Source organism: Vipera berus (genome assembly GCF_964194415.1).
Source record: "Vipera berus genome assembly, chromosome: W".
NCBI lineage: Eukaryota > Metazoa > Chordata > Lepidosauria > Squamata > Viperidae > Vipera > Vipera berus.
This window is the reverse complement of record NC_138210.1, coordinates 54,741,805-54,767,421: the sequence shown is the minus strand read 5'-3', so window position 1 is coordinate 54,767,421 and position 25,617 is coordinate 54,741,805. Positions and strand designations below refer to the sequence as shown.

The 25,617-nt window shown below is 47.5% G+C and overlaps 1 protein-coding gene across 1 annotated transcript; it reads left to right on the top strand.

Moving 5' to 3' along the window:
* Nucleotides 1–606: 606 nt before the first annotated feature.
* LOC308676297 (galactoside alpha-(1,2)-fucosyltransferase 2-like) lies at nt 607–19,032 on the top strand (the record flags this gene model as incomplete). The annotated part of the gene is given in 3 exon segments (XM_081342110.1): nt 607–1,103; nt 17,926–18,224; nt 18,227–19,032. Coding segments are annotated over 3 exon segments (1,602 nt in total).
* Nucleotides 19,033–25,617: the final 6,585 nt, after the last annotated feature.

The following is a 25,617-nucleotide window of genomic DNA, read 5'->3' as shown; positions in this document are numbered from 1 at the left end:
TTTTTCTTTAGCCCAAGTAAGACGCTTCTGACGTTGTTTGTTGTTCAGGAGCAGCTTGACAAGAGGAATACGACATTTGAAGCCCATGTCCAGGATCTTTGTGTGGTGGCTCTTGATGCACTGACTCCAGCCTCAGTCCACTCCTTGTGAAAGTCCCCAACACTTTTGAATGGCCTTTTCCTGACAATCCTCTCCAGGCTGCGGTCATCCCTGCTGCTTGTGCACCTTATTCTTCCACACTTTTCCCTTCCACATAACTTTCTATTCATGTGCTTTGATACAGCACTTTGGGAACATCCAACTTCTTTTGCAATTACCTTTTGAGGCTTTCCCTCCTTATGGTGGGTGTCAATGATGGTTTTCTGCACAACTGTCAGGTCAGCAGTCTTCCCCATGATTGTGCTTCCTACTGAACCAGACTGAGAGACCATTTAAAGGCTCAGGAACCCTTTGCAGGTGTTATGGCTTAATTAGCTGATTAGAGTGGGACACTTTGAGCCTAGAATATTGCACCTTTTCACAATATTCTAATTTTCTGAGATTGTGGATTTGGGGTTTTCTCTGGTTGCCGAGAGAGACGCCTGTGGGTCCGACTTGGCGGCGGCGATGGCGGCGGCGATGGCGGCGACGGCGTGGGCGTTGGCGTTGCCGCTGGTAGCGGCGTCCCCTGGGGCCGCATTCGACGGCGGAGATGGCCTGCATCCGGCGACGACGACGACGGCAGCAGTGGGCTCTGGCCGTTCTCAGCGACCAGCACTAAGCGGTGGCATTCCTGGGGCCTCCTGGCCCGAGTGGCAACATTTGACCTGTTTTTGGGCCACTTCGGCGGCATCAGCGTTTTCTGGCCTATTTGGGCCGCTTGTGGAGGCCAGTGATTGGCTGCGATGTTTCTCGGGCTCTTGGCCCCTCTCGCCGGCGGTGGTGCTTCCATCTTACCCCAGACTGCATCAGGCTGCTTTTAGTGACGCTATCATCCTCGGGCCGTTTTGGCGGCAGAGAGGGCGACTGAGAGTTATCCTAGCGGCGATGATGTTTCCTGTGCTGCCTCGGACCGCTTGTGTTGGCAACGGCGTCTTTGGACCGCTTCAATGGAGCAACAGGCGGTCTTTATACCGCTTTTGGACCGTTTTAACGGCGGTGACGCTTTTAGACCATTTCGCCCATTTTGGCCCGTCTACTCTTCTGCCTGAATATATAACTTTGTCTGCCTCCCCCTCTCCCCTTTGGATTCGGTCGGTCCTGGGTACCAGCCATGGTGGGAGAGTGGCTGACTTTTACATCTGCAGCCCCATAGAGGTGGGAGCTCTATGGGGCATGCCTACCCAGAGTATATCTTTGACCATCCCCAGGTACAGAGTTGCAACCTGCCGTGAGAGGGCGGGGGTGACCTGTTTACTGGGGCACCCAGCTAAGTGGCAGTGCAGCTGGGTGTGGATCCAGATATTTTCTTTTCCGGCCTTCGACCCTCCTATGGACATGATCATCTCCGGGACTACCTATTCTGGACTTGCTGGACTAACATGCGACAATATACTAGCACGGACTTGCTCGCCCTCAGGGGTGCCCCCCTCGCCTGGGTGCGACCCGCCTCTTTAAATTCTAACCTCGATGAAGGGCCCGAGTTTTGGGTCTCTGAGAGATGGCTGGGCAGGGGCAGGGGCTGTCAACATAAATGTAATAAGAGGCCCCTGATTATGTTTTTATCAAAATTTTTTACGGGGTTGGGGAGAGGGGTGGGAGATAGGGGTTGTCTGGCTTTGGGGGGCGGCCAATCAACCATAGTTCAGGCCAGACTTGGGTCTGACTGCGCGGGGGAGAACGAGGGGTCGTTGTCTCCGGGGCTCATGAGCGGGTCATGGGATTACCAATTCCCACGACGGGGAATGGCAGCAGGCGGATAGACAGGGGGCCATATCGTTACCGGGAGCGCCGTCTCCGCTATTTGCAAGCGGTGGGGCGCTCCGACCCTCTGCTTCTTTCCCGAGGTTCCGGGAGCGAGGATGTGCAGCCTCCTGAGCTCCGGCTGGTGTACCTGAATGCCAGGTCCGTGATCAACAAAGCTCCCCTTGTTAGGGATTTAGTTGAGGGTGAGCACGCGGACCTGGCTTGCATCACGGAGACTTGGTTGGGCCCAGAGGGTGGGGTCCCTTTGGTTGACCTTTGCCCACCAGGCTTCCGGGTGCTACACCAGCCTCGAGCTCAGGGTAGGGGTGGGGGTGTGGCGGTGATCGTTAGGGAGACCTTATGTCCGCGGGAGACCACCGTTCCTCAGATAGTTGGGTGTGAGTCTCTCTTTATGAGATTTGGCTCTGGGGCGCAGTTGGGCTTGCTGCTCGTGTACATTTCGCCTAGTCGCGTAGCGGCAGCCCTGCCCGAGCTGCTCGATATCCTCTCGGGGTTGGTGGTTGAGTTCCCCAAACTTATAGTTTTGGGAGACGTCAACCTACCATCCCTGGGAGGTTCATCTGAGCTTGTTCGGGAGTTCATGGCTTCCATGACGGCCATGGACCTGACGCAGGTAATTTCTGAGCCAACTCATGAGGGAGGCCACACCCTTGACCTGATTTTCTTATCTGGACGGTGGTTGGATGATCTTGGTGGGGGCTTTCCATTTATTATGCCCCTGTCATGGACCGATCATCACCTCCTGCGGCTGGTCTTCCATTTTGCCACCCCCCGCCGTGGGGGTACGGAGCCAACTAGATGGTACCGCCCCAGACGCCTAATGGATCCTGATAGATTCCAAGCGGCGCTGGGGTCCCCACCTGCCTCCATTGCTCACAGCTCGGCGGATGCCTTAGTGGAAGCCTGGGAAAGGGCAACCACTGAGGCACTCGACCGGGTTGTACCCTTGCGGCCCCTGACCCGGCGCAGATCCCAGCGAGCTCCATGGTTCTCCGCGGAGCTCCGGGAGATGAAGCGTCGGAAACGGGGCCTAGAGAGCTGCTGGAGGTCCAGCCGATCTGAACCCGACCGATTGCGGTAAAGAACCTACATTAGGTCTTATCTCGCTGCGATGAGGGAGGCGAGGTGTAATTACTTCTCCACCCTCATCGCGTCCGCAGATAATCGCCCGGCCGCCTTGTTTAGGGTGACTCGCTCCCTTCTTAATCAGGAGGTGAGGGAGGATCCCTTGCAGGGTCGTGCCGAGGAGTTTAGTCAACATCTGTCGGACAAAATCGCTCGGATTCGGACCGGTTTGGACTCCAGCTGGGCAGAGTCTGGCGATCAGGACGCGGGCGGTCTTGTCAATGTTATCTGGGAGGAGTTTGATTCTGTGACCCCTGATGAAGTGGACAGGATTATGGGGAAGCTGAGTTCCACCACATGTTTATTGGACCCGTGCCCTTCTTGGCTGGTTTATGCAGCTAGGGAGAGGACACGAGGCTGGCTCCAGGCGGTTATATCTGCTTCTTTGAGCGAGGGTTATTTCCCCACCATCTTGAAGGAGGCGGTGGTGAGACCTCTCCTCAAGAAGCCTGCCTTGGACCCAGCTGTATTGAACAACTTTCGTCCAGTCTCCAACCTTCGCTTTCTTGCGAAGGTTGTTGAGAGTGTGGTGGCGCATCAGCTTCCTCTGGTCCTGGATGAAGCGGATTATCTGGACCCTTACCAATCGGGTTTCAGGCCCGGGCACAGCACGGAGACGGCATTGGTCGCTCTGGTGAATGATCTCTGGAGGGCTCGGGATAGGGGATATTCCTCTGTCCTAGTCCTATTAGACCTCTCGGCGGCTTTCGATACCATCGACCATGGTATCCTGCTGCAGCGTCTCAGGGGATTGGGAGTGGGAGGCACGGTTTTTCAGTGGTTCTCCTCCTATCTCCTGGGACGCTCGCAGTCGGTGTTGGCAGGGGGGCAGAGGTCAACCCCTAGGACTCTCGCTTGTGGAGTTCCTCAGGGGTCGGTCCTCTCGCCTCTCCTGTTCAACATCTATATGAAACCGCTGGGTGAGATCATTCGTGGTTTTGGAGTTGGGTATCATCAATATGCTGATGATACCCAACTTTTTATTTCGACCCCAAACCACCCCAGTGATGCCCTCGCTGTGATGTCCCGTTGCCTGGAGGCGGTTCGGGTCTGGATGGGGAGGAACAGACTTCAACTCAACCCTGACAAGACTGAGTGGCTGTACATTCCGGCTTCCCGGGACACCTGGGATGTTCCACCTCTTTCTATGGGGGGTGAGCTTTTACCCCCTGTGGATAGGGCTCGCAACTTGGGAGTCCTCCTAGATTCACGACTCACTTTGGAGGATCACATAGTGGCCGTGACTAGGGGGGCTTTTGCCCAGGTTCGCCTGGTGCGCCAGTTGCGGCCCTATCTGGACCGGGAGGCCTTATGTACGGTCACTCATGCGCTCGTGACCTCTCGCCTAGACTACTGTAACGCTCTCTACATGGGACTTCCCTTGAAGACTACTCGGAGGCTCCAACTGGTACAGAATGCGGCCGCGAGAGTTGTCTTGGGAGTTTCCCGGTACTCCCATGTTACACCTTTGCTCCGTGAGCTGCATTGGTTACCAGTTGTCTTCCGGGTAAGGTTCAAGGTTTTGGTTATGATCTTTAAGTCCCTACATGGCATGGGTCCGCGATACCTCGAGGACCACCTGCTGCCGGCGTCGACTCCCCTCCGCCCTGTGCGCGCCCACAGAGAGGGCCTCCTCAGGGTGCCTCCTGTCAAGGAATGTCGACTGGTGGCCCCCAGGGGGAGGGCCTTCTCTGTGGGTGCTCCGGCGTTATGGAACCAACTGCCGGTTGAGCTCCGGATGGCATCAGACCTCCGATCCTTCCGTCGCGGGTTGAAGACCCATTTATTTGAACTAGCGGGTCTGGCCTGATGGGGGTACATGGGTTTTTTATAGGCTTGTTTTATTATTCTTGTTTTAACTTGGGCATTGATTTAATTGTCTTTTAATGTTTGTATTGTTATTTATATTTATGCCCTGTGAACCGCCCTGAGTCCCTTTGGGAGAAGGGCGGTATAAAAATCTCAATAAATTAAATTAAATTAAATTAAGTAAGCCATAATCATCACAATTATGACAAATCACGGCTTGAACTATCTTGCTTTGCATGTAATGAGTCTATCTCATATATTAGTTTTCCCTTTTAAGTTGCATTACTGAAATAAATGAACGTTTGCACGATATTCTAATTTTTCGAATTTCACATATATGTGTGTGTGTGTGTGTGTGTGTGTGTGTGTATACATATATATCTATTCTTTATTTTTCATTTCCTGTAAGATCTCATGGATTTTTTCCCCTGCAAACAGAAACTTTTTACAAAGAATTTGAATTTCTAGACAAGGCAGGTGAGCTGTTTACTTTTACTTATTCAAATGTAGCTGAAACCATAACCATTTATTTAAACCACAGGGATATTTGCTGACAATATAATCAGATTTAAAGTTGCTGGGAAATGAAGAGAACAATTAGTAATCATGTTACTAATTGCCAGCCAGAACATAAATAAACTTCAGGAAATGCATTAAAAGGCTCAGCTAATTTTGATAACCGCTAAATAGTACCCTTTGTCCGATGATAAGGTAAATTAAGGAAAGGAAAGGAAAGGAAAGGAAAGGAAAGGAAAGGAAAGGAAAGGAAAGGAAAGGAAAGGAAAGGAAAGGAAAGGAAACACTTTGATGGCTTGGAGAGTATTGGGACGACACATACTTCAAAAACGAGTCAGAAGAGAGCCTTAGAGTTTTGTTATACTATTCACTGAAACAGTTCAGTTCTTTTCAAACCTTTGCGTGAACCTGAAAAAAAGGTATAACTCTTCTAAAGTCTGCCCTCCCCTAATTTATAGGGTGACCCATCTCACAGCAGTTTCTCTGGGCAGTATACAAATTAAAAACTAACAATTAAAACAATCCAAATAATATATGCCAAAGGTTGCAAACAGAACAGTGGTATTCCATGGGTGCAATGAAGATTGCCAAAAACTGACAGGGCCACGGCATCCTGGTCTATCTGCAACTTTCCAAAGTTCTTTAAGGGTGGTCCCATGTAAAGCACATTACAGTAATCCACACCGGTAGTAAATAAAGCAGGGGTCATTGTGAGTGAGGCCTCCTGGTTGAGGAATGGGTGCTGTTGGTGGGCATCTGTATAAAAGTCCTCCTGGCCATGCCTGGCACCTCCTCTTTGAGCAGCAATTATGAATGCAAGAGGACCCCAAATTGCATTCCCACTCCAACTGGGAAAGTACAGCCCCACAAAGAATTTAAGATGAAGCATCTCCAAAACTGGGGATGGGGGTCTTAAGACCCACAGCCACTCAGTCTTGGCAGGGTTCAGCCAAAGACTGTTCTCTCCCATCCAGATCCACAGTGTTCTGAACCAGCCCTCTTCTGGCCTTGTAATAAGGCAAACCCCTATTCAGAAAGAAGAGACTGGAGAGCGTCCAAGGCTAAAAGGCATCTGCCAAGATTTATTACGCAGTTAACAAAAACACTAGAGCTTGTCTTCTCAAGCGGAAAAGTTGCTTTCAGCAACCAGCCCCTCCCCAAACACTCCTTTTATAGAGAGCTCAGGGCGTGGTCTCCCTGTGCCTCCTCCCGAGGAGTCCCGCAGCCTTTCTTTGTTTGTTCCTGCTCGACTGCCTCCTGCGTCGGGCGTCCTTGAACAGGGCCAGCTGTGGGTCATCTTCCTCCGCACTCTCGGGCTCACGCAGCTGAGAAGAGGTCCCCGGCTGAGGGCTCTGCAAAGCCTCCAAACCATCATCAGCCGGTTCGTTTCCCTCCTCCCCCTCATCTGAGTCATCCGATACATCGGAGCCGGCTGTCGGACCCACAGGCTGGCCCTGAGTCACAACACTATCCCGCACCGCAGGGCCCTTCCCCCGGGTCTGCCGATCCGGATGCGGTCGGGATGGGAACTGTTCGTGAAAAGCAGTCACCAACGCAGGGGCATGAACGGCGGTCGCGTCTTCCCATGTGAAGTCCTCCGGCCCGTACCCTTTCCACTCGATCAGGTACTGGAAGCGACCTTTCAGCCAGCGGGAATCCCTGATGCTGGCGACCTCGTACTCGGGGGTGCTGTCGCCATCACCAGGTCCTGATGGGGGAGGTTCCGCTTGGCGAAGTGGACAAGCCGGTTGTTCGGGGACCAACAAGGACCGATGGAAGACGGGGTGCACGCGCAGGGAACGTGGCAGAGTTAAACGATAGGCGACCGGGTTGATGACGGCCTCGACTGGGAACGGTCCAAGGTAACGGTGGTCCAGCTTCCTCGCCGGCCGAGTGGATGGTAGGTTCCTGGTGGACAGCCAGACTCGATCCCCCACCGATAATGGAGGCGTATCCCTTCTCGACCGATCGGCGAACCTCTTGTAGTCGGCCTTGGACTTCTCCAGCTGCCGTCGCACCAACCGATGGATCGCCTGTAATTCCGCCATGAATTCGTTCGCTGCCGGCTCCGGTGAGTCCACGGGAGAAAGGGGGAAAAACCTGGGGTGATAACCCACGTTGGCCAAGAACGGTGTCATCTGCGTGGAGGTGTGCTGCGAGTTGTTAAAGGCAAACTCGGCTATGGCCAAATAGTCCACCCAATTGTCCTGCTGCAGGTTAACATAGCAGCGCAGATACTGCTCTAAGATGCCGATGACCTTCTCGGTACCCCCGTCGGTCTGAGGATGATGCGCGGACGAGAGGCAAACCTTAATGTCCAACGCCCGCATCAACTCCTGCCAGAAGCGGGCTGTAAACTGGGCCCCCCTATCGGAGACGACCCTATCGGGAAGGCCGTGCAGCCGGAACACCTGTTGGATGAACATGCGACTAGTGGCGCGAGCTGACGGTAAGCCGCGACAGGGGATGAAGTGCGCCATCTTGGTCAACATGTCCACCACCACAAACACTGTCGTGAAGCCGGAGGATGGGGGTAGATCCGTCAGAAAGTCCATGGACACAGCCCCCCAGGGTCTCTTGGGCGTTGGCAAAGGCTGCAGTAAACCAGGCGGGGCCCCTGTCGCTGACTTGGCCTGCCTGCATGGGACGCAGGAGGTGACATAAGACTGGACATCGTGTCGGACTCGGGGCCACCAGAAGGTACGGGAGACCAGGTTCAGAGTCTTGAACAGGCCAAAATGCCCCGCAGCCGGGTTATCATGACATTGGCTGAGGACGAGTCCCCTGAGTGGCCCTCCTGGAACATAGAGCCGGTCACGATAATACAGGAGTCCATCCGTGACCGACCAAGGCGAATCTGGCCCCACCTCTTCCTTCCGCTGAGCCACCCACGCCTCCTGCTGCTGCGCCTCCCGGATCCGAGCCCGTATATCCACCGGCTCCCGCACCGCAGCAAAAGACTCGACGGGGATCACTGTCCTGGGCGGAAGCTTGTCTTCCACTCGGGTGTACTCGGGCTTCCTGGACAGAGCATCCGCTCTCTGGTTGTGCCCGCTTGGTATGTACCGCACCCGGAAGTCAAACCTCGCAAAGAAGAGGGACCACCGGATCTGGCGTTGGTTCAAATTCCGAGCGGTCTGCAGGCTTTCCAGATTCTTGTGGTCCGTCCGGACCTCGATTTGATGCCGCGCCCCCTCCAGATGATGCCTCCAAGCCTCGAACGCCGCCTTGATGGCCAGCAGCTCCTTCTCCCAGATGGTATAGTTGCGCTCCGAGGGGTTCAATTTCCGAGAGTGATACGCGCAAGGGAAAAGGGTACCGCTGGGCGTCGTTGCCTGGAGTAACACGGCCCCAATGGCAATGTCGGAGGCATCCGCCTCCACGACAAACGGCCGTTGCGGGTCAGGATGCTTCAAGATGGGCTCCTTCATGAAGGCGTCCTTCAAAGCTTGGAACGCCTGTTGTTTGGGGGCGTTCCACTGGAACCGAGTCTTCTTCTGCAGGAGCCGGGTAAGGGGGGCTGTCAAGGCAGCAAAGCCAGGAATGAATGTTCGATAGTAGTTGGCAAATCCAAGAAGTCGCTGAACATCCTTCACGCGACGTGGGGGTTGCCAACTCTGCAACGACTCAACTTTACTCGGTTCCATGGCGATGCCCTCAGGAGAAATGCGGTGACCCAAGAAATCGATGGTCACCTGGTAAAACTGGCACTTCTCCAACTTGGCAAACAGCCGATGTTTCCGGAGGCGCTGCAGGACCTGACGGAGATGCTGATGATGCGCTTCACGCGACGGGGAGTAAATCAGGATGTCGTCCAGGTAAATCACGACAAACTGGTCCAACAGATCTCGAAAGATGTTGTTCATAAAATGCTGAAACACAGCGGGGGCGTTGGTCAGGCCAAACGGCATCACCGTGTACTCGAAATGTCCATAGCGAGTACCAAACGCCGTCTTCCACTCATCACCCGGCCGAACCCTGACGAGGTTGTAAGCTCCACGCAGGTCCAGTTTCGTGAAGATCTTAGCCTCCCGGAGTCGGTCCAAGAGCTCGGGGATGAGGGGCAGCGGGTAGCGGTTACGCACCGTGATGGCGTTGAGTTTCCGGTAGTCACAGCAGAGCCGTAACTCGCCCGACTTCTTTTTGACGAAGAGCACGGGCGCAGACACTGGCGAGGACGAGGGCCGGATGAAACCACGAGCCAAATTCTTTGTCAAGAAGTCCCGCAATGCAGCCAACTCGGGCTCCGACATGGAATACAAACGCCCCACTGGGAGAGGCGCATCAGGAACTAGATCAATGGAACAGTCATAGGGCCTGTGCGGGGGTAATTGGTCCGCCTCTGACTCGCTGAACACATCAGCAAAGTCGGACAGTTCGGGAGGCAAAGAAACTCCTGAGGAGCCCTCCACCTGGCCGGCACAGATATGGCGGGTGTGGTCCACGCACTGCAAACTTGGGAAGGTGACCAAGTTCTGAGACCAATAGATCTGTGGATCATGCGCCCGGAGCCACGCCAGTCCCAGGACCACGGGGAAGTGCAGATCCGAAGTGATGTAGAACTGAATGGCCTCCACATGGGAACTGATAGCCATACTCACTGGTTGCGTGGCGGCCGTAATAGGCCCGGACAGGAGCACTCGACCATCAATAGTCTCCACTAGCATGGGCGGATCCACCGGACACTGAGGAACAGCCCATTTGGCCACGAAGGCCGAGTCCATAAAGTTAGTGGTAGCCCCAGAGTCAATTAAGGCATGGACCGGAATCCCCTCTGGCTTGCCAGGAAGGATCAGTCGTGCCTCCAAAATCAAATGCCGTGGAGGTTCACAGGCACCATCGGAATGGCGTCGCTCGGCGTGGTCGTGGTGGGTCGTCCGATCTATCACACCGTCTAGATCGGGCTCGGGCCGTTTCCCGACAGCAAAGCAGGGGACTTTCTCGGGGCCGGCTCGGTCACTGATGCCCGCTGACGCTTCTTTGGACAAGAAGCAGCCAAATGTCCAGGGTCCCCACAGTAAAAACACAACCCCTCCGATCGTCGTCTGTCCATTTCCGTCACCGATAGACGGGACCTGGCGGCACCCAGCTCCATTGGCTCCTCCCTCTGGACTGGGGGCTCACGCACAACAGGGGCGGCAGGGGTCTGTGGGGTGGCACGGCGACTCTTTCGCTGCTGCAGCCGGGCATCGATCCGCAGACAAAGATGGATCAGCCCATTCAGATCTGAGGGAATGTCCACGCGGGCCAGCTCATCCAACATCTCCTCTGACAAGCCATCCTGAAAGGCATCCACGAGCGCAGCCTCATTCCAGGCGGAATCCTGGCTAAGCAGCCGGAAATCGCTGATATAGGCCTGTAGAGGGCGCTGACCCTGCCTCAAAGCTTTCAGGCGTCGGGTGGCAGTCTGCGCCTTAATCGGGTCCTCGTACATGAGGCGCATATGGTCACAAAACCCCCCAAAGTTATCCAACAAAGGGCTAGGCTGTGCCAACAGAGGCGTGCCCCAACGAGCTGCATCTCCCGACAGAAGGCTCAACACGAATCCCACCTTATCTCGGTCAGTGGGGAAATCAGCTGCTCTCACGCTGATAAAAAGCTGGCATTGTCCCAGGAAGGCAGGAAACAGTTCTGGATTACCAGCAAATTTATCCGGCATAGCTAGCTGACATTTCCTCCTGGGTGGGGGTGCAGCATGTACCTGAGCTTGCAGTTGAGCCACCTGAGCTGCCAGCAAAGTGAGTTGCTGGGTGAGCTGGGCATTCTCGGCAAGAAGCTGCTCCATCGTAGTAATAAGGGGTGGGTGGCTGAAAGCAAACTGTTCTGAACCAGCCCTCTTCTGGCCTTGTAATAAGGCAAACCCCTATTCAGAAAGAAGAGACTGGAGAGCGTCCAAGGCTAAAAGGCATCTGCCAAGATTTATTACGCAGTTAACAAAAACACTAGAGCTTGTCTTCTCAAGCGGAAAAGTTGCTTTCAGCAACCAGCCCCTCCCCAAACACTCCTTTTATAGAGAGCTCAGGGCGTGGTCTCCCTGTGCCTCCTCCCGAGGAGTCCCGCAGCCTTTCTTTGTTTGTTCCTGCTCGACTGCCTCCTGCGTCGGGCGTCCTTGAACAGGGCCAGCTGTGGGTCATCTTCCTCCGCACTCTCGGGCTCACGCAGCTGAGAAGAGGTCCCCGGCTGAGGGCTCTGCAAAGCCTCCAAACCATCATCAGCCGGTTCGTTTCCCTCCTCCCCCTCATCTGAGTCATCCGATACATCGGAGCCGGCTGTCGGACCCACAGGCTGGCCCTGAGTCACAACACACAGAGCCTCCCGGCATTGGGAAATAAACTGATGGCCTCACTTGGTTAGCCCTTGACAAAGATGTGTAGCTGGGTGTCCTTGTTATACTGATCATTTTTGACCCACGTCCATGGATGACCTCAACTACAGCTTCATATAGATGCTAAATAAGAGTGGGGAGAGAGAGGAGCCCTGAGGCAGATCATAAAGCAGGGACCTCCAGACTTGACCCTTCCCCTCTACCAACACTGACTGGAACCAGCCTGAAAGAAAGGAGGAGAACAACCATGGTACCATGACATCTACTCCAAATTCCTGGGTCAGGCAAGCAGGATACCAAGATCCATAGCATTTAAAGCCACTGAGCAATCAAGGAGGGCCAGAATAGATGCAGTGGTCATCAACAAGTAGAATCCAGGTTGTTTCAGTAGTATGACCAGGTTTAAATCTAGACATAGAGGGAAACAGGTAATCCACTTGATCCAGAGCCCTTTCAATTTGTAAGCTGGGTGCAACAAATTTGTTCAGTGCCATTGGGTCCTGGAGTAGCCTTTTGAGGAGAAGCTTAGTTCAGCTTAGCATTTGGATGGAAGACCATAAAAATGCTCTAAGGCTATAAGTAGACTGAGAAGTAAAAAATAATAATCCCAGAAGTGGATTTTGCCTTGGTGGAGCAGTGGGTTAATGCCTCCTTAAGTAACACCAGCTGCCTGCAATTAGTGCAGGTTCGAGTCCCACCAGGCTCAAGGTTGACCCAGCCTTCCATCCTTCCGAGGTAGGTAAAATGAGGACCCAGATTGTTGGGGGCAATAAGCTGACTTTGTAATAATGCCGCTTGGGGGAGGGGGCGAAAGCCCTAATAAGCAGGCATATACATAGAATGAAGGCTATTGCTAAGCACACTGAGTCTTCGGAGAAGGGCGGGATATAAATGGGATTAAAAAAAAGTGAAAACAAATCCCAGAAACCCCAAACTAAGAATAGCAGGTGGTAACTCTTCCACCCTGAATTCTTTATTGTTTCACATCTATGGACAATTTTTTTGCCAGACTGAACACTCTACTGTCTGCATCTACAATATACTCAGTAAACTCTTAGGGAGGAGCTGTCTTCACCCTTTTTCTCCCACACATGTGATATCTGGGCTAAGCTACCTCTTATCCTTTGGGATGTAGACCCCCCCCTTCCTGGGGATCCACTTTCTACTACAGTTCATCATAAAAAGGGACAATAAAAACAAAAGGATGTCAAAACAACACAATACAGAATAACTCTTCTGTATAGCATTGTTGCAAGGAAACAATATCGATATGTCCCCAAAGTCAGCAAAAATAACATTCAACCCAAAGGGGATTTCTTTCAAATGACTCTGGCCTTATCAGTGGTATTTACCAGTCCCTACTTACAACTTCTGTGTGTTTTAATATATCTAGATCAGACATGTCAAACACAAGGCCCAGGGGCCAGATCTGGCCCGCGAAGTGGTTTCATGTGGCCCGCGAAGCCATCCTGGAAACAGTGAGGGAACGGCCCCCACTGCCTTGGCCCTGGCCCAGAGACCCTCCTTCTGCCAGAGATCCTCAGATCTGTCCCACTCCTGCCCAGGCCCCCATAGGCACCCTTGATGTGAACGATGTAGAGCTGGCCACGCCCACCCAGTAGGCCATACACACTCTAGCCACGCCTACCCAGTAGGCCCCGCCCACCCTGGCCATACCCACCCAGCCCCCTGAGGGCAACTGCAATGCTGATGTGGCCCTCAATGAAATTGAATTTGACACCCCTGATCTAGATCCATAATAGCAGTTTCTGCATGACAAAAAAAAATCAGGATGGTGGCCACACACACACACACACACACACACACATCCAATTGAAGCCCACCTCTTTGTACCAGTATGTGAGGTCAACACCCTGGCAAAAAGAGCAGGACTTTCCCAAGCAGTCACAGCTATCTTCTTAATTTTTTGATCCTTTTCATTGACCAACGTGTCAAGCCCAAAAATCAAGAATGACACGTGGTGATTCTTCCAAGCCGACTTCTTTATTGTTTCACACCTATAGACAGAATCTTGCCTGACTAAGCAACTATCTGCATCTACCATGTACTCTGAGAACTACTAGGAAGTTGCTCTAACACCCTCTTTCTCTAACACAAAATATCTGGACTGAGTTGCCTCTTATTCTTCTGGAATGCATGCCTGGGAGTCCATCCTATTCAGGACTTTTTTTGTCATAGAACGCTCAGAACGGAGTTCCGGCACCTTTTTGGGATGGAACATTGTAGGGTAGGCAAGGCGGGTTGTATGACGTGTGTGAGTTCCGGCACCTTTTTCTTTTACAAAAAAAGCACTGATCCTATTACTGCTCACCACAGACTGCTTTCTGAAGGGCCTGATCGGCCTTTCTGATATAATTCTAACAGTTCCTCTGCAGACTGCTGAGAAAATGATATTTTTACATCTAGTTTAGAAACAGGAATTGAGGCCTCTTGGGCTACCATCTTGCCTTCCTATGGTAGGCAGTATCTGCTGGAATTTGTTTTCATACATGCCAGCAAAGGAGTTTCATATTCATGGTGAAATAGGAAGAAAGCAATCTTGGATAATCCCTAAAAAGATGGTAGATTAAATAAATACCTATCTCCAGGAAAAAGAAGAATGCTCAGGAAATAGAAGAATTTCCTTGGGACAGGAAAGTTTTTAGCTCTTTGGAAGCTGAGGGCCCTTACTACTCTGCTCTGATGCTTTGATCTTAGCCACAGAAATGGCTAAGTGCCTGCAAAAGTTGTCCTACTTGAAGGAATGCTTATCGCGTTTAGATGGAACAGAATATCATGCTTTTAGTCAGTAGAATTTTAATAAAACAATTTGCATTGTCTTTATTCATGTTCTTGTGGGTTTTTGGAGAATATTTCAAGCCAGCCAATATTTACTGATGACCAACCAAGTGAAATGTTTGAATTTCTATTTGATTTTTCTTCAGGTTAAATAAAAGCATTGGGGAAGGTGTCCAGAACCTTGTTGAGGTTAGGGGAATGTTTATTTTTTGGCTTAGAGGAATATTTATTCATTAATTTATAGGAGATTATGTCTGTCCCACTGCAAGTGATCCATAGGTTTTCTATTTGACCAGTGTGGAAGGGGAAAAATGACTAGATTTAGGAGTTCGTAGAACAGAAGACATTCTTACATGTTCTGGATCAAGTGAGATCCATGGGAAGAAAATAAAAAAATTGAATATTTATAGGTTCTGCTCAAATAGCTAGGTGCTTTTAAATGACTGGGTGGAGTTTAATGTTCCGAAGTTAATCTTTCACTATGAGCCACTAAAAAAAAAAGTGGCGTTTTTTTTTAAATCACAACTGGGAACAAGCTGTGAGGAACGTGTGGAGGCAAAATTAAATTAGCTGAATGAGAAAGAATGGACATTGTACTTTACAGAGAGAGCAGAATTGGTTTATGATAGCAGACTGGTCGCACCTTATAACTAACAATGTCATTAGAAAGTATGTTTTGGGAACTGCAGTAAATTTAACAAAAGTGACAAAGAATACTGAAGATTCACTCAGACCCACGAAGCTTATGATAAATATATCTTGAGAAATTTGAAGCTGATGGTCATGAATAGATGAGAACATGGTAGGAAAATGCTGCAGAAAGAGGTAAGGATTATGGGTATGGGGCCTGTGTGTGCATTTGTGTCAATCTGCATGTGTGTGTCTATGTACATGTGCCTATGGTGGAGATACGGTGGAGATTAGAGTAAATATAGTAGATATCTTGAGATTTCAAAATAGGGAAAGGAATACAAAGAATGGGACGGTTCAGATTTGCTGGTTAAGGACACCTTAAGTTAAGGCTGCTGGAATTGCGTATGTCTAGTTTAATGAAGAAAAGGATGAGGGGTGACATGATAGCAGTGTTCCAGTATCTAAGAGGGTACCACAAAGAAGAGGGAGTCAACCTCTTCTCCAAAGTGGCCGAAGGCAGGACAAGAAGCAACGGATGGAAACTAGTCAAGGAGAGAAGCAACCTAGAACTAAGGAGAAATTTCCTGATAGAACAGTTAATCAGTGGAACAATCTGCCTCCGGAAGCTGTAGGTGCTCCAACACTGGAAGTTTTTAAGAAGAGACTGGAGAGCCATTTGTCTGAAATGGTATAGGGCAGGGATAGGCAACCTCTGCTCTTTTATGACTCATGGACTTCAACTCCCAGAATTCCTGAGTCAGCAGGGGTTGAAGTCCATGAGTCATAAAAGAGCCGAGGTTGCCTACCCCTGGTATAGGGTTTCCTGTCTGAGCAGGGGGTTGGACTAGATGACCTCTAAGGACCCTTTGAACATTGTTGTTGTTGTTGTTGTTGTTACCTGGAAAGCTAAGGTTTCATAGTTAGATTCCGAAAAAAGGACTGAGGCATTTAAAACACCCAGCTATTTCCCCATGAGAAAAGTCTTCATCACCTAGTTTTGGTGACCTTCTCCTCTCCTTCAGAACCAAGCGTCTCTTTCCACTAGGGTGGAAGCCACAAGATACAACTCTCCCAGTCTAGTAATTGGGCAGACAAGCTGCCATAGTGTCACCTGGCCAGAGAAAAGGAACATCTGTGGTGTTAAGGAAGAGGAGAAGAAAGCTAAGCTTTTGCTTGAGGCCATTTTGGTGAAAGATAAAGGCAAGGTAATGGCAATAGAGCATGGGTCCTCAAACCTGGCCACTTTAGGACTTGTGGACTTCAACTCCCAAAATTCCTGGTTGAGGACCCCTACAAAAGAGAAAGCCAGGAGAGTTGGGACAAGAAGCAGAAGGAGGAACATTGCCCATGGCACTCTCCAACAAATGAGCCAGACTTCTGATGGGGTGAAAGATTACAAGGTTTTTTTTTACTATTATTATTATTATCTTCCAAAATAAGAACAGCTTCCACACCCCTATCCCTATCTGAATAATGGTGTGGTCCAGCAATCTTAGCACTCAGCCAGGTGATTTCAAGCAGAACATTAAGGTAAGAGATTTTGCTGAATCACAAAATCAGAAGGACACTAACAAACTGCATTAAAAGCTTATGCCTTGTAACCAGTGTGTTAGTTATCAGGCTCCTTTTGACTGGTGATTCTACAAACTAAGGGCCTTGTCCTCATTTTCTTCCATGGAACTCAGCATGACACAATTTGGCATCCGGGACAAGCCACATTATACTTACTATTTATTAATAAGGGTGATAGGCTATTCCCAGCCAAGCCCAAAACAGTTGTAGACCTGTTTATAGATAGCATCATGAGCTTTCAGTTCTCTAAGTGGATATATGCTAATGTCGAGTTCCCAGCTTGTGCTAAGCAATCATGTATTGGGCAAAGGGGCTGTGAAAAATTAGCCATGATAATTTATCAGAATAATAGATTTGGAAGGGACCTTGGAGGTCATTGAGTCCAACTCCCTGCTCAGGCAGGAAACCCTGTACCATTTCAGACAAATGGTTGTCCAATCTCTTCTTAAAAACTTCCAGTGTCAACTATTGTTTATGGCAGGGATGGGCAACCCACGGCTGATGTCTTATGCAAACCCCTCACCTTGCAAGAATACACAGTTCAAATTAAGTAGCAACTGGCGAATATTTGACAAAAATGACTTTTTTCCTCCTTTCAAAAAGTAAGTGTGAAAAGGGAAGACAAAGGCAAAACGATCCTCTTTTCAACTTTAAAGATCAAAAAAATCAATTTACCCAAACCAATCCAGGTCTCAAAACATGCAAGTGAAATTTGACCATTTTATACTGTTCAATTTATCAAGAACTTTGTACCTATTGGAGGAAGGGAGGTTGAAGGATATGATAAAGGGTGCAGTTTGCCTTCCAGAAGCTTCTCTTTCCCATTTCCACCCTTTAAATACCTAGAAAATGCCCCAAGTGGGCTGGAAAATATCAGCCCTACCACTTCCTGTGGATACCACAAACATCAAGGCTGTTGTTTGGATGAGGCACTCAACAGTTCTTCAAACTGGAAATGTTGTCCACCTCTGATGTATGTCCCAATAATCTGCATGAACTTTATTCAATAAACCAAAATGAAAAGCTAACAAGGTTAAAATTGTTTTAAATATAATATGGTTTAGTTGTGCAAGTCCGTTCTCTTTTTGTTTTAAGCAAATATCATGTTTGAACAAATGGATATTTGTTAGAAGTAAATCCCATCAACATTAGCAGGTCTTATTTTTGAATAAATAAAGGTAGACTTGAGTGGCAGTGTGCTGTCGCATCTGAGTATTGAATTTAGTTTACTTTTTCTTTAGGATTCTCTCTCTTGTTACAATAAAATTTCAAGGAAGATTTAGATCCGGCCAATCCTCCATGTTATTTTTCTTCTACATTTTGGGGATCATTTCTTTGTCCGTGTTTTTTCATCTACCTAAGAAGATCTCTTACTACTACACAGCCACCGAAACCATATTCAGTTCTTCCTCGACAGAACAATTTCTACTCCAGCGCACCACAGCTAACTCTAACCTGTCCTCTGAGGCTAGAGAGGTTGGTACTTTGACAGTGAACTCCATTGGGCGTCTTGGGAACAAGATGGGGCAATATGCCACCCTTTAACCTTAGCTAAGATCAATGGGTATCAAGCCTACATCCAACCAGAAATGCATTCAGCTTTATCACCAATCTTCAAGATCACTTTGCCTGTGATCTCTGCTAAGGTGTTTGGGAAGATCCAATGGGAGAATATTTATTTGAATGATTGGATGTCAGAGGACTATCGTCACATCCAAGGAAAATATGTCCAATTGACAGGCTATCCTTGTTCTTACACCTTTTATCACCACCTCCACCGGGAAATTCTAAAGGAGTTCACTTTCCATGACTACATCAAGGAAGAGGCCAATCACTACCTCCAAATCGTGCGGGCAGAACGCCAGAATGTGACGTATGTTGGAGTGCATGTCCGAAGAGGGGATTATGTGAGGGTAATGCCCGAAGTCTGGAAAGGTGTGGTGGCTGACAAAGGTTACTTGGAGAAAGCCATGGACTACTTCAGAAAGAAATACCTCAACCCCATCTTTGTGGTCACCAGCAATGGGATGGAGTGGTGCAAGAAGAACATTGATGCCTCCAGGGGGGATGTTCACTTTGCTGGGGATGGGAAGGAAAACGATCCAGGAAGGGACTTTGCTCTCCTCGCTCATTGCAACCACACGATCATGACCATTGGGACTTTTGGCATCTGGGCTGCCTATCTAGTAGGTGGGGAGGCTGTTTATTTGGCCAATTATACCCTCCCAAACTCTCCATTTCTCAAGGTCTATAAGCCCTCTGCAGCCTTCTTACCTGAGTGGATTGGAATCCCAGCTGATCTTTCTCCACTGCTGCCTAAATCAGCTGTACAACCCCCAAATCCATAAGAATCTGCCCACCCACAAGCAGATTGGGTACAGCAGGCATGTTCCAGGTCCTTTCCTGGAATATTGTCATCTAAGAGGCTCTAGGAAGCTGCTTTTCCATGGTGGACCATCATCATCATCATCATCATCATCATCATCATCATCATCATAATATAGTGATGATGATGATGATGATGATGATGATGTTGAAAGGGACTGTGGAGTTCTTCTAGTCCAACCCCCTGCTCAGGCAGGAAACGCTATACCATTTCAGACAAATGGTTGTCCAATCTCTTCTTTAAAACTTCCAGTTTTGCAGTATTCACAACTTCTGGAGGCAGGTTGTTCCACTGGTTAATTGTTCTAACTGTCAGGAAATTTCTCCTTAGTTCTAGATTGATTCTCTCTTTGGTTAGTTTACACCCGTTGCTTCTTGTCCTGCCTTCAGGTGCTTTGGAGAATAGCTTGACTCCCTCTTCTTTGTGGCAGCCCCTGACATCCTTCCTCCGATGAACTGGCAGGCTGCTGCCCTTTTAGCCTACTGGTGTTGGCTCTTTCCCCGCGGCACTGGGGCAATGGGAGGTGGTGAATGGTTGCTGGAGCATCCCAGGAGGATGACTGAAGCACTGGATTTTAGTCTGCTTTTTATGAGTTTTATAGTTTTTTGAGGGGTGTTGTTGTTGTGAGCCACCCAGAGTTGTCATGTAAGATGGGAGCCATAAAAATTGGTCAGATAAATAAACTGGAACAAACAGTTGTGACTCACGTTTAATCAGATACTACTAAAAAGATGCACTTACGACCAGTCACACTTAGTGACTGGTTGAAGTGAAGACAGAACTCTCAAGGGCTATTTATGACTCTCTTGTGAAGTTCTCACAGGTACACCCCCTCCCCTTTCCCACGGTCATGTGAACCGCATGTCAGAGGCGCAACAACCATCCTGCATTTAGAGCTGTTTGCCGCATCCCTCAGTCATGTGACTGCACTTTACTACATTTTTGCAGAAAATCAGCCAGATTTTGGCAAAACTGGCCCATATAGCCCATAAAGTGGCTCAATGGGGGTCACTTTACACTTTAAGGGTGGCATTTACTTTATAGCTCTGGTGCTTGTTTTACAATTGTGAAGTTTGCTTTTTGACTTTATAACTTTATAACTGCTACAAAGAAGATCATAAAATCACTTTGGCCCCATGGATGACTCATTTTACAACCGTTGTGACGTATGATAGTAATGGGTCACTCTGAGTTCGATGTATAAGAGACCTTCCTATTTAAGTTCCTTATTTCAAACAAATGTCTACATTGTTCATAAAAATCTCTGCCCAGATCATCCATTATGATTTGCACTACTGTACAGTATATAAATTACTGTTCTTTGTTGGGAAATGAGCATTTAATTTTCTATTATCCTAGCCCTTGACTTTGGTTATTTGTTGGAATAAAAGGTTTCAGAATTCATTTGGTCTCTGGACTCAGCTTTCTTCTTCCCACTGAATTATGAAAGACTGGTAATCCCATTTATTTGGAGATTAGTTTCAATACCTGCACTAAATGCTTCAAAACATATACAGAACATACGCAACAGTTTTGACCCACTCACTCATAAAAAGTTTGTGTTATAGGATAGAATTTTAGAATAGCTGATAAATTCACTTTCTTCTTTCTTCTTTTTAAACCGAGCCTCACACAAATATTATTTGGACCAAGTAAATGCTGATAAATTAGGTTTAAAAACTTTTATATAACTGGAAGCTGAGATTGATTTATCCCAAAGTGCTTCTTGACATTTTATTAAGCATTTCAAATCTGCTCTATTTATTCTATTTCTCTTGCTATATCTGAAGTAACACACATTAGAGGTTTTGGAGAACTGAAAATGAGGCTTTTAGAAGTTGGAAGGATTCGGTGATACTAATTAATTACTTAAGGAACCTCAAGTGAATGTGAAATTATTCTGCTTGGATTCCCCAGTACCAAAATAGATGCTGAATATCAAAAGATAGAGAATGAGAGACTGATGAAAAATGAATACCTTTCCAAGATTTGAATATCTTTTTTATTTTTTATTTAAAAAAAATATAAACCTAAAAGTGTGCAGCATCCATTCTTTCTTCCAGTATTTAACTCACAATGGATGAACATCAATAACAATCTGTGAGTTTTCCAAAGCAAAATTAATAACTGAAATAACTTTTGTCCAAAATGGAGCTGCTATTTTACAAAACCATGTCTTACAGTTTTTGTATTCAGTGACGCTTCTAACAATCATCAATCTTTTTTTTCCTGAAAAAGGGTGCATTAATCTCAACAAAGTCATACTTTGTTGAATTAATTCTGATTTTAAATGTAAATGATCCTTTGTAGACATACAAGTACCAATAGTTGAAGCCTTTACTCTTTTGCTTCCTATTTTTCTAATCATCTAATTTAGTATAGTATAAGAAACATAGCTTGATACAATAAAGCAGTGGTCTTCAAACCTGGCCCTTTTATGACTTGTGGACTTCAACTCCCAGAATTCCTCAGCCAACATGCCTGGCTGAGGAATTCTGGGAGTTGAAGTCCACAAGTCATAAAAGGGCCAAGTTTGAAGACCCCTGCAATAAAGCATATTTATTGGCACTCTCACTTGCAACGTATGGGGTATAAGAGAGAGGGGGCATCAGCCTTGTGAGGCAGTCGCTAAAGGAAGCCAACCAGATAAACTAATTCTATTTTACTGCAAGATTGCATTAACAGAATTTCTCCCTGCTTAGCTTTACAGATCAAGAAACTAGGAAGGATCCCTTCCAAGGTATTTGCCAAGCCCATAGATTCTATCATTATACTGTTGAAGGAAAAGTCTTCATCATGGTTCAGTCCAAGCCGGGAATAAACAACATGGCGACTGCTTTAGAAAGAAGGTTGCTGTTTATTTGAAGAGAAGAGCCAGACAGGAAGATGGCTTTGGAAGAAAAAGGAGAGAGCACATGTGGGGAGTGGGGTTTTATACCCTCTGGAGCCTTTTGTTTGAAGTTTTTTCCTGTTCCTGTTTGAGGCTTTGCATTTCCTGTGTCATGTATTTTGACCTGTGTCCATTTGGCATCTGTGGGTCAATCCTACTATGTCCTGTCTTAGAGTTTGGGTGGGGTATGTAGATTTTAGGTGTCTTTGTCTTAATCTTCTAGCTTGGGGCCTCCAACCTTCCTGAATGGTTTACATCTGCATTTCTACAGAGCTGGTTTCTGCTTGGGGGAGGGAGACTTGGGGCTATTAAAAAAACTGGACATGCTTTTCTGCCTCTTTAAGATCCTTAGAGGTAATATATTTTTCTGCTCTTTTAATATTTCCTTCTCGGGGGGGGGGGGCTGACTTCCCACAATACTCTATAATCCGAAAATAGAATTCCAGTACGAATGAAGGCGAACATAAATGTCCCAAGATAATGTTGCAGGATCCAATCTGGGTCAGTCACTGGGACGAGAAGAAGTTTTGTCTTCTGAGCTTTTGGACCCATGCTGGAGCCCATCCTCTGGGAACTTCTCTCTAGCAGAGTGTGTGCTGTTCTGTGTGTGTATTTACAGTGCCTGTTGTAAGTGGCTTTTCAGGTATTGATTGGGGTGTGTTGATGGCTGGCTTTTAAGTCATTAGCTGTCATTTGCTTGTGCTGCCCAGCCTTGGCCTGACTGACAAGGCTGGCAGTAAAGAGCACTCCCGTTGAACAATGAACAAGTACACACACTCAATTTTGCAGCTATTAAGATTGTTGGACGAGCAAGCACAAAAACATCCATGCTCAGCCTGGGAAACAGGCCCCTCATCAGTCAACAGAAGTGCTGATTTACCACCAGCCTATCAAGCAGAATGTGAGGGTGGGGCAACACAAGCGAATGACAGCTAACACACCCCAATCAAGGCACTATAAATACACACTCTGGCTAGAGTGAAGTTCCCTGATGATGGGCTCCAGCACAAGTCCAAAAGCTCAGAAGAGAAAACCTCTTCTGGTCCTGGTGCCGACCCAAATTGGATGCTAGAATCCTAGTCTTTCTTGTTGTATCTGTTTTCTGACCTGGCCTATTCAAAGAATTGACAGGATTTGATCAGAGAGAGATAAATATAAACCAAAATCTGAGTTTGGGGGATCTATAAGCATTTTGGGGTCAGTGATAGTAGTAGGTTAAACTAGATGAGATACCAGATGGAGCATTGCAATGAAATTCTATGGAGATGTTCAATCATCCAGGTCATGGTTACCCCAAAGCTGGGAGGGGGCGGGTTTTCCAAAAAGCAACTGGAAACTGAGTTAGAACTGAAGGAGCTTCTTGAATGAGAAGCAAAATATTTTCAAAGGAAAAGATCAAGAAAATCTAGTTGCTGGATCAGTGTTGCATGTGGGTTCAAAAACAGCATAGCTTGCGTCATGATGCTTTATCAGTCATCTTGTCAGTGCTGATTTCCTTCCCTGAAGATGCCATTCTTGGGACTTGATGTTTCCTTAGACCAAAGACTATGGCCCTTTTATGACTTGTGGACTTCAACTCCCAGAATTCCTGAGCCATCCATGCTGAGAGCCATAGTTCTCCACCCCTGCCTTAGAAAGTTGTGGTGGGAAAGTAGACTTTGGTTACTTCTTACAGCATGTAAACTGTATGGTTCTTCCTAAAGTCAACTCCCCTTTCCAGCACTGATGATGGGTAATGAAATACCTGCAAGAAAACACCCATGCTCAGAGTAACTATCAAAAATGGGGAGGAAGCATACCAAAGAAACTATTAGTCATAAACGACAGCAGATCTATTAGCCTGGTGTGCCTTGCCCAAATAAAACCCGAGTTGAAAAAGTAGATTAAAATCTCTTTATTCATTTACACAAAGCACTCATGGAAAAGAGGTGAGCTCCCCACCCCACCCTAAAAAGGTGGAGATTTATTTTATATATAGTTCAAACATACTGGGATTGGAATGAGTTATTTCATTGGTTAACATTGTTTTACACATGCTGATATAGCACACATGCTCATTAGCTTTAGTATGTAGCAGGTTAACGTTGCAAAGCACCCTACAGTATTTTATATTAGTATTATGTTAATACTTAACTTCATATTCCGGAGGTGTGATTTTCACAATGTTTGAAAATCACTAAAGTTGAAGTCAATATACCGATGGGAGAAAATCCTCATCTTTGGCAAGTTTGAACCAGTTCTTATCAGACTCTATGTTCCTCACGGAGAGCTTGTTTTAGTTACTTCAAAAACATTTTAATCTACTGGTAACATTAATCAAAGAAACTCCTAGTTACTGAAAACATTAATCAAGGAGGCTCCCCTTGGATGCTACCATCAAAACCAGACCTTTGGGAGCAAAACCTAACAGTAGCTTAATAGCAGCAATAATCACATATCACTAAGCCATGGTTTGTTGAATAATCCACAGTGGCTGGAGAAACATTGATTGCTAAACCTTAAAACAGAAGTGCATAGTCTGAAATATCAATGGAGCAGGCAGTCCAGTAAAATCTCAGATGTGGCTTGTGAGAATCTTGAATCTAGTTCCTCTCTAGTTAATACCTTTTTTAATGCTTTATCCATGGTTGCTTTATCTATCTTTGCTTTCAGGAATCAGTACTTTTCTCACGGTTTGTTGAACTGCTTGATTTATGATGGATTTCATTGCACCAGGTTGTTCCTTGCTTTATGGGATCTTTTTAAAGAAACTGCCTCAGGTGACTTTTCATGCTTGAGGACAGCATATAAAATTTCTAATAATAGCTGATGCAACATCATCGTAATACCGTTGAGTACATCTAATGCAGGGGTCCCCAACCTGTGGGCCATGGTCCACCAGTGGGCCGTGAAGGGTTTGCCACCAGGCTGCGGAAACGGCCGGCGAGGGCACGCACATGCATCCTCACCTGCGCAAGCAGTGGGCAAGCACATGCAGGCACTCCTTTTAAGTGAGTGGCAGGCGTGCATGCATTGCCGCTTGTGCAAATGGAGCTGCATACATGCTTGCTGGCCGCTCGCATGGAACCACCCCCTCTTCCTCCCACCCACCAGTCCACAGAGCCAGAAACATTGGGGAACTCGGATCTAATTGTTAACTGTGGAATTGTTTTGTGCCTTCATTTTAATCCTGCTTTGTTTTGTTTTGCTTTCTTTAAGATTCAAGAATATGACTGCCTTTCTACATCAGCTTATATTTGACCACAGGAGGTTTTTCCTACAGATTGAGGGAGCTCCAATCAACCTGGTATTAGGGCAGGATGATAGATAAGGAAACATCCACATCAGTTATAATCTGTAAGGTCCAGTTAGTTTTATCTTTTTAAAAAAAAATCTAATCAAGTTATCTAAAAATAGTCTGAAAACTTTATAATTATAAAATAGCTCTGTAATGTGTTTGAATATTAGTAGCTCAGGTTGGTAGTTCTGTTGTTGGTTTAATATCCAAGCTTGGCGATTTGGCTTCAAATATTTCATCTCCGTTCGGTGGGACATCTTCAGTCTGCTTTGAAGTGTGCTCATCTGTCAGAGCACTGGCCTTTAAATACCTTTTTGTTGATGTAAATTGATGTGAGTGTTATTTGTCTGAGTCATGGTCTGGTTTCAGGTTGTTTGGCT